A 10,144-nucleotide genomic window follows, 5' to 3' on the forward strand; every position below is an offset into this window, starting at 1 on the left:
TAAAAAAAGACAAACAATATTTCGCTAAGGAGTTTTGTGCTTTTAATATAGTTATATATAAAAGTATAGATGGATAAATAGATATAGATGTAATCATATAGATAGATATAGATATAGATTATTTTAAAGCATTGAAAATTCGATGTGCTTATGAACAATGTTTTAAAAGGTAGAGGCGTGAGGCAGAGCGTTTTACTTAACACGAGGCAATGTGTAAATCCCGAGACATGGGGGTAACTCATAAAAATAGCATGAGCTAGTCAGTTTTCGGACCAGTAATTCAAAAATAGCCAGCGTTTGCAAAGTCATTGAAAAATAGCCACTATTTTGTTGCAACACGGACCGATCCAGCATAATATACTGGAGATTGGTGCACATGTGTATGAACTTCCAACATATTATGCTGGAACTCCAACACGCGAAAAGTTCCAGCATAATATACTGAAAATTGGAGCACCTGTGCATGAACTTCCAGCATATTATGTTGGACCGTTATATTATACTGGAACTCCAGTAAAATACACTGTCAATATATTATACTGGAATATTTTTTGGATATTGAACAGTGTTTTCGTTCAGATTTATCTTTACATGAAACGTGGCTAAATTTTGATTACTTTTGAAACTGTGACTATTTTTCAATTACCACTTGTAAATCTGGCTATTTTTAATTTCTCCCGGGTAAGTCCCATAGATCTTTAAATTATTAATCTATGAATTAATAAAATAGCAAAATAATCACAAGAATATAATATCTAATAATTAAATTTAAAAGTTTAAGAAATTTAAAAACTCACAAAAATCAAATATCTGATAGTTAAATTTAAACAACGCAATAGTGTTAAAGTTACTATAAGATAAAAATCAACTATAACGTCTTAGCATTCAAACAATTAAAAGGTAACAATATTTTTAAAAATATTTCTTACGAGTAAATATAAAATTGTTTTCAAGTAGAAAAATAATAAAAGTTTAATAATTTTGAAAAAAAAAAATATATATATATATATATATATATATATATATATATATATATATATGCAATACTATATGACTCATTATTTTAAGTTATTCCCATTCTTCATATTTATATATATGAAAAAAAAAAATTATTCATTTGTTAAAGAAATTTGAGTGTTGACAATGCTAGTTAGGGAATTTGATGCATGATTTGCGCTAGGAACTATTAGGCGAGCCCCGAATAAAGAGGTTAGGCATGTTTCGGGGCTACAGTTGGGCGTTGTGAGCGTAAGCCTCAAAGGACTAGCCCCACACGCGAGTCTCGGGACGTTTTCGTAGTGCCCCGCCCCGGGTCAAGTCCACAAAAAGTATTTTAAAACACTGCTTATATACAATTTATTAATCATTACTATAAAAAGTTATGGAAGAAGTAAAATAACAACACTATTCACAAAATAACTAACTCCATTTAAAAGCGTGGCAAAATGTGCAGTGTGGATTGGACAGAATTCTGATTGGTCTTTCCACAGCCTTACCCTTACTCATACAGCTGCTGCTTAAAAAGTGTTCATAACCCCCATTCTTTGTTCGGAGTCGAAGCTTGGATCTTTTATCTTTTTACCGAATAGGAAAACCCAGAAAAAGGCAACCCTTTTTCTTCCACTATGAGAATTCTTCAGGCTTCCACCTCCTACAGTGTTGGCTTTGGCATTCCATCCATTTCTACTCGCCCCAAGTCTTTCACTCAGCGCCATTCCACCATAGCCGCAGGTACTAAAAGTCTCAACTAGGGGTGTCAAACGGGCGGGTCGGGTCAGATATGCTCCTGGTCAAAAACGGGTAATAAAAAAAAGAAGGATAAATTATCCGACCCTATCCATATCCATATTTAATACCGATAAAAAATGGGTTACCTGGTTGATAAATGTCTTCTCAAATATAATTATTTTTTGGAGAATTACTAGTCTCCCAAACTTGATTAAACTACAATTAGAGGCCTTACAAATATAAAACTTAACTCATTAGTTATCCATTTTCTAAGTACATAATGTGGTTGTTATCCATGTTTGACCCGTTTTAAAAAAGTTCATTATCAAACACATTTTTTAATGAACCATTTTGGCACCTCTAGCCTCAACTTTGAACTTGATATATTACATAAAGTTGTTCCATTTTCATTGTATCTCTTTGCATTTTTGTTTCGTTGAGTCCGTTAAGCAATTTATAGGCGGAGCTCACTCAACCTCCTTTTCTAGCTAGAGGTGAATCTCTATGATAAGTCGGCAACTAACCTGCTATATAGGTTAAATTATAGTGATTTTTACACTATCAATGTGTATAACGTAAATTCAACTAACATACCTATTGAATTATGTATCATCTTATCTGAAAGCTTAATTTGTTAGAGAGGGAACACTTTTTGTTTGTTTATTTAGGTTCGCAAGGCCGATTGATTGAAATATGATCTGTTGATGGGTAGCGGTGAGACTTGAACGCTAGGATATTTGTGATATGATTATGAATTGTATGCACCACCTTATTCAAAAGCTTAACCTATTGGAAAGGGGATATTTTTGTTTATGTATATATGTTATCAACATAGAAAGCTCCGATCTCCTATGAGAAAAATTCTCATTTCTCTAATTGGGGCTTCAACTCTCACATTAAGTTCTTGCTTCAACAATTCAAAAGTTGGAGAAGTTGGGTGGGGGTGGGGTGGGGGAGGTTGGAAGTCAGAACTCAGAAGAAGGCAGGGCAGCGAGCTGTTTCCCTTACCAACTAGTTGTTTGGATGATTTGGTAAGAAGGTGATAGAAATGTCAACAGAGACTATGCTTTCCCAAATTCACAACATTTTGCTGTGTTTCGTTTATTCTTGGAATAATGGATATCCCAAGTTCTACAAATGTTTGGATGAGTTTTTGTGAGACTATTCTGATGTAAAGCATAAAGTTATATACTCATTTCTTAAACAATGTTTTATCTGCTCATAAGAAAAAAACCCTCCTAATGTAGTTTAACTTTAATATCAGCTTTGTTTGTGTTTTGGCTATGAGCTCATAAGCTTCTTAAAGCTTAGAAGCAGAAGAAATTAGTTACATGACAATCGCATCTCACAAAACTCTTTTATGGACTGGAGTTCGGTCTGACTACTACAACAACAACAACAACAAAAAACCCAATGTAATCCCACAAGTGGAGTAAGGGGAGGGTGTGTGTATGTAGACCTTACCTCCACCTTGAGAATGTAGAGAGTTCTGTCTCACTGACGAAGAAATTGTGCTTCATGTCATAAGTGCAACACTAATATATAGGTCCCGTTCTGCTTATTGCAATACCTAATTATAAAGACCCAAAAACTGACTCCTCGGATGTCAACTCAAGTTGGTTTTATTTTTCCTTAGACGCAGAAAAAATACATGACAATTTGACATATTCAAAGTTGCTGAGTTTTAAGGCCAGTTGCAAAGTTCTACTAATACTTATTATTTGTAAACAAATAAGGAGCTTATATATTTTGCTTCTGACCTTGATATTCAATTGACTGCATGTGAGATTTTGAATAACAAGCACTACGCTAATATTTGGTGTCTGAATTTTAGAGTTCTTTGGAGATGTAAATTAATTACTAAAGAACAGGTTTTCAAGCGATTACTAGAAAGCTTCCATTTGGCATTTCTTCCTTCCTTACTTGTCTGTTGCCGGGCATCTAATTAGTTTGAGGTGTTGCCCAAAACCCTCAAGGTCCAAGCTTTACATCTCCTATGCAGTAAGTGACAGGGCGGTGTTTGCCTAATAGAATTGGCTTCTGTCATGAATCTTCAATTAATGGTTTGCAAGCCCCAATTCCATGATTTCTTGTTGTCCAGTATTACTTGCAACTTTTTCTTTTGTACGAGTTCATATCGATAGCTATCGTTAAAACTTCTCTTATGTTGCAAATCTAGGGCAAGCGTTGGACAAACCTGTTCAGATGGCAAGAAAGTTCTCAGAGCAGCATACTGTGAAGAAGGGAGATATGGTGAAAGAAGGAACTTCAGCTGTTTTAGAGGTTTTTTCCTTTTCAATTTTAAATCTCGGGCTATTGATTTTTACAATATTATGATTAGAAGTGATACTAAATTACAGTTTGCAGCCCTTCAATTTAAATAATCAATTGTCTTTGACTTTTCAAAGTCATCATATAGCTACGGTAAAAGCCTTTTTAACATGTTGTATACAGTTCAAGTATAAAAGTTTGCAAGTATTTAAAGTGTATCGTCAAAGATCTGCAGTGGCCGAGTTTCTCTACCTGCCTTAGTACACAAATGGTCTCATTTTACACAAATCATGGCGCTATGTGTTTCATTGTCTGTCACTATGCTTTCTGCTAGACCATTGGTTATTTCCTGAAAGCCGTTATTGTTGCACAGTTTCTCACTAGAATTTTCCGATATATAATCAGAAAAAAGATTTTGCAGTTCCAAGGAGAAAGGCAATGGCCCTGATATGCTCAAGTTTCGTGCTCTCAAATTATGAATTGCCCAAAGTTGCATATGCTCAATCTATTGAGTTCAGGGAGTATATTGACACCTTTGACGGCTATTCCTTTATGTATCCTCGAAACTGGATTCAAGTGCGTGGTGCTGGTGCTGACATATTTTTCAGGGATCCTCTTGTTTTAGATGAAAATCTGTCAGTGGAGATATCATCTCCTTCATCCTCTAACTACAAAAGTGTAGAAGATTTGGGTCCACCAGAAAAAGCTGGAAAGGGAGTCCTTAGACAATATTTGACTGAATTTATGTCCACTAGACTTGGTGTCAGACGCGAATCAAGTGTTCTTTCTACTTCGTCAAGGGTAGCTGATGATGGGAGGCTGTATTATCAAGTTGAGGTAATATATTAGCATTTTGCTAGTTATGAATGGTTTTTGGGGTCCTTTTGCCTGTCTGATGATAAAGGTGTCTAGATATATATGATGATTTGGCTTCATGTTGTTCATATCATAAGTTGTGTCATGCCTGTTGAGGGGAGAATAGCTCCCAAATTTTTGGTTCTCCTTCCCCTTTACCATTTGGTATCTAACGCCAGTGTTGGAGCCAGAAATTTCACTAAGAGGTGTCAAAATATAAATAAGTAAACACACAAAAAGTTAAGGGGATTCAACATATAGTAAATATATCTGAAAAATAAATTTTGACCTAGTTACACAGTGTAATTTTCCGATGAAGGAATGTCCCACCACTGTCTAACCCCCACATGCCCGATTAATTCGAATTCGCGTTGGGTAAGTCTACTGAGGAGAGTATAATGCTCCATACTAGAAAGTTCTATGTTCCGAAGGATCCAAGTGGGTGCAGGGATCTCAACTATCCCACTACACCTTGGTGATGAATAGCTTCCAGTTAAAGCTTCATTCTTCTTAGTTTACATGTATTGCAATTCATGTTTTTTGTGTGTGTGTGTGTGCACGCGTGTATTTCTGGATTCTAATACCAGATTCTGTCATGCTGTGATAAGTAGGTGAATATCAAGTCATATGCTAACAATAATGAGTTGGCTGTAATGCCACAAGATCGAGTTGCTCGTCTGGAATGGGATAGGCGATACCTTTCAGTTCTTGGAGTGGAAAACAACCGTTTATACGAATTGAGAATACAAACACCTGAAACAACCTTTGCAGATGAGGAAAGTGACATTCGTGCAGTTATGGATTCCTTCCGAGTAAACAAGATTGAAGTTTGATAGACCTTTTATTCAAAAAGAAACATTTCGGCAGCCATTTGTTCAAGATTCGATTTGATCACATGGGAACATTGACGCCTGTTTAGCCATTGGTTTTATTTCAGTTTCTTATTCATGGCTTTTGTCTGGTTTGCTGTCTGTTGCTTCTGGTCTTTATTTTATGCCCTCTTAACGTTTACTTTTCCCTTGTCTGGGAGATCTGAGCAAAAATTATATTTTGATCAATAAATTCCATACATAAAACAGTTGATGAATATTAACGCTCCAAGGGCATCAAGAAAAAGGAAATAATGCCTACAATTGCACAATCCACTGCTGGGGCTTCATTTAAAGTTTGTGCCGTCAGTAAAAAGACTACACAAAAGTATTATTTGAGTTCATACTTTTAACTCCAATCTGCTAGAATTGTTAGAAAGAAAAAAGAAACAGGGGTTAGCAGTGATAACATTTTGATTTTAGATTCATTATGAAGGGAAAAAACAAAAAGAAATGACTCTCATTAGAGTATCTGAATGGAGAATCTGTCTTCTATTGTATTTTGGTATTTCAAAAGTTTCATCAGAATGGGTCTCTTTTGCTTGCAGAAATACTCATTAATGGAGTATTTGATCAAAGTCGTACGGTTGAAAACTAGAAGATACTATCTATATCACCATTTTATGGTGGCTACTTTATAAGGACAGCTCAGCACCACAGAAGCTAATCAGATTATTCATACGAAATTCTGATACAAGATAATACAAAAAGCTTCATAAAAATGAACCTGTCCGCCATCTATTCTTTCCAATTTCTTTCAAGATTGGAGGAATACTGTGACATTGAGCACGCCACGTTGCAAGAGAATAGAACGCGACAAGGTGATGAATACACACATTCTAAAATGATATAAGCAGCTTCAGCTATTTCCCATGGCAAAAAAGGCAATTGATATCATCATCTCATGGATAAAGATGTTGAGGTTTTTGTTTTTAAGATTGAAATAGTCTTAAAATGAGGGTGAATGAGAAATGGAGGGAAAATGAAATTTTTGAGTAAAATTTTAAGTTTCCCCCTCTTGACAATGAGACATTGTCCCATATTGGAAGAGGAAAAGATTTTTGGTGGGTATATATATAATTGCTCTTCTTGTAGCTCTTAAAGAGTTAAGAAGAAAGCAAGCCTCGCGCCGTCGTCGTCGCTCGGTTCGGCTACGATTGATTAATTTTTTGGACCAAATTTATTTGTTAATAGTAAATATTAATGCTTGCTCCACAAACAAGCTAATGCTTGCTCCACCATGGAGGGTGGACGATTGTTCTTCTTCAACACTGGCTGCTATATATATGTGCAACAGCTGTTGAAGAAAGACACACACAAGACACAAGACACAAACTGAAATCGCTCAACAGATTTGGCTATACATTGCATTCCTTCCTTTCAGCATTTCCATACGATTTTCTGAGTTTCTACTCCTTCGTTCTGCATTGTTTTTAACTTCAAACAAAGCAACTGTAAGTTTGATTTGCTACCGAACTTTGTGTTCGCTTAAACATTGGGGTTTGAAGTACCGCTACACCAGTGTGTGATTCGTTCTATCCTGGGAAGAAATAATCCATTACCTTGGGTACTAAGAGGGGATTAAATTCCTTAAGGAAACACTGTGAATTCAGTAGGCTCGAATTAATTACTGTTTCATTACGTTAACTTATATTTTGCAGAATTATTATTTACAAATACAGCAATATTGACGGGAATAACAAAAGATAGACCGAATTAGTTTTCCCACATATACACAAAAGGAAAAAAAGAAGCTGGTGATGCTTACAGATCCTTAAATTCTGGAGCTATCTATCAGTGACAACATTATGGAGCAATCTAGATATACTCACAAGAAACAGTGAAAATGTTGTTTAACTTTATTCAAGTACTAACACTTTGCACAAAAAAAATGGCATAGTCAAATATTCACGATCAGAGTAACTTTGCTTTCAAAATATATGAATTGAGTTGCTATATTAATACTAGTACTATTATTTACAAGTAAAAACTGAACATAATTCCACTACACAAGGAGGAGCTGGTTCACTGTTCAAAGACCAATTAGTTGCTTGGAGATTCATAGAGCAAGTGATAGTGGATAACCATCAAAAAGCAAAAGTATATGCACCACTTATTGATGTTGGTTAACTGGACGAGTTGATGTACTCTCCAATGATTGACCCCCCATATCTCTTGGATTCCTATGAGTTTTTGCCAAACAGTTCTTGTCTGTAATGAAGGGAAGCAAATCTACAGTTTTTAGTGTTTTTCCAAGTAATAAAAAAACTTGCTATGTTGACAAATCCATGTCAAGAGAGCTAAAGAGGGTATAGTGAAAAGCATCATCCAAGTTGGTGTTGAGAGAACTATGATTCTCCTCATCATCAGCTACTTCTGAGTGGTCCCCTTCATCATCCCTTTTCCCAAAAGTCTTCAACTTTTCTTTACAACATAATTTGAGTTGGTCTTCCAAGATACTCCTTTCTGATTCATGCTTAAGTACAAGCCATTGTAATGATTGAATTACTTCTTGGTCATGTAATTGCTTCTCCTCAGCCAACCTTTTATATTGATTGGCTTCCATTTCAACCAAACTCTTTTCATTCTGTAGCCGCAAAATCATTGCCATTGTTTCCTCAGCTGCTGTAGCTGCTGCCATTCTCTCCTTCTCAAGTTCCAAACAAGCAGCATTTGCTCTGCTCCTTTCAATCTTAACCATTTTCCTCAGTGACAAAACATCAAACACTTTATCTTCATCATGACATTCTTGTTCATCATCATCCAATTCCTCATCTGAAACACATTTCACTTTTTCCTCTTCTAATAACCCAGACTTGCAAAATTTCATCTTTGCACTACATTTCTCATCAAAATCATTTTTTGAGCAACACCCATTTCTCAATTCACCTGATTTTCCACAAAATTCACAAAGAAAACGGTTCCAACCTTTGCAATACCAACTAAACTGCAAGACCCTTAACCCCAAACCGAACAACAAGAACAGGCCCAAAACCTTATACACTTGCCCAAACCACCCAAATACCAGAAATCCAAATCCCAAATCAGCATTAAGACTCAAAAGCTTCAGCGCTTCAACACAATCCATTAAAAATAAATCCAGAAAATAACCCAGAAATCTTTTATTAAATTCAAAGACTGAGCACAAAATGAAGAAAAAACACACAAGATGCATAATCTGCATGTGAGTTTCAAAGTTTTAAATGCCACTGTTGGTATGTACCAATATCCCAATCCAAAATTAAAAAATGCAAGCACAAAGAACTATGAATAACACTTCTTTTTTGGTTTCGAGATATGGGTTTTTGTTGCTGAAGAGTATAGACTATAGACTAGAATGAGTAAAAAAACAAGTGTGTGATTTTTTTTTTTGGGGTATGGAAAGGAGGAGAAGAAGAGTAGATAGGAGAGTAGAGATTATTGGGAAGCGAGAAATAAAGGCGAAGAGATTGAGGACAAGGCAACGATCACTCAGTTTTATAAGTCAGCAACGGATTCAAAGATTGCTGAATAATGCCGCATGATACGGCCACGATGCTACGTTTCATTGTACTTTTTCGTAATTTAATATAGCGTACCATATCTCTACATTGTAAGGAATTGGTTACTACTAATCTATAATCCTATGTTTGTTGTTTAGAATTATTTCTGGATTACAAAAATATCCGTTTAGATTTTTAGTCCATTGCATTACTTTTCTAATCTTTTCCGTACTAATGAACATTTTGTTATTAATACTAAATTATCAACATATCCATTTTAATCCGTTGCATTAGTATCCATTCATTTATTTATTTTTCCAATATCTATGTATTAGCTTCTTCTTTTTCTTTTTAGGCAAAAATAATGGATAAAACACACTCGTCATTCCGTTTTGGTTCGAAGCAGGGGCGGCTCTAAGGCTTTAGACACTGAGGCCCGTTGCCTTAGGTTCCCAAAATTTGAAGGCCCTAAATTTATTTTAAATTATTATTATTATTACTGTATACTATATAACAACATCACCAGTATAAATTATATAGCATAATTATATACTATATAAATTATATAATATATACTATATACTATATACTATATAATTTATATAAATAATTAGTATAAAGAAAAGTGCTACAATATATTTTTTGTTACTTGATTGAGGCTATTTTATACAATAAATATATAAATTATGATAATTTTCTTCACTTATTAATTAGTATATTTGTTTCACTCTTCAATTTTAATTTTATCATTTTTATATAGGAATTAAGTTATATATATCGACAACATAATAATTTTTTTTTTATAATGTTCTCTGAGACTGCATGGACACAAAAGCATTCATGCACCAATTTTCTTTTAGTGTAATTCAACATATTATATTAGGTTATTTATAATTTATTTTAGATATTTACCAATAAGTGCTACTTAATAGAATGAAC

General features: G+C 34.6%; 2 protein-coding genes across 2 annotated transcripts; one reads left to right on the forward strand and one right to left on the reverse strand.

Annotated features, from left to right (window-relative positions):
* Positions 1-1,461: 1,461 nt before the first annotated feature.
* Positions 1,462-5,825, forward strand: LOC104116010 (psbP domain-containing protein 1, chloroplastic). Its single transcript, XM_009626781.4, has 4 exons — positions 1,462-1,731; positions 3,908-4,011; positions 4,405-4,836; positions 5,466-5,825. The coding sequence occupies exons 1-4, from the start codon at positions 1,626-1,628 to the stop codon at positions 5,685-5,687; spliced, it is 864 nt and encodes a 287-aa protein (XP_009625076.1). The 5' UTR covers positions 1,462-1,625; the 3' UTR covers positions 5,688-5,825.
* Positions 5,826-7,995: 2,170 nt separating this feature from the next.
* On the reverse strand, positions 7,996-8,811 carry LOC104116011 (protein FLOURY 1-like). Its single transcript, XM_009626783.2, has one exon. The coding sequence runs from the start codon at positions 8,809-8,811 to the stop codon at positions 7,996-7,998; it is 816 nt and encodes a 271-aa protein (XP_009625078.2).
* Positions 8,812-10,144: the final 1,333 nt, after the last annotated feature.

The sequence above is a fragment of the Nicotiana tomentosiformis genome, chromosome 1, assembly GCF_000390325.3.
Source record: "Nicotiana tomentosiformis chromosome 1, ASM39032v3, whole genome shotgun sequence".
Lineage (NCBI taxonomy): Eukaryota > Viridiplantae > Streptophyta > Magnoliopsida > Solanales > Solanaceae > Nicotiana > Nicotiana tomentosiformis.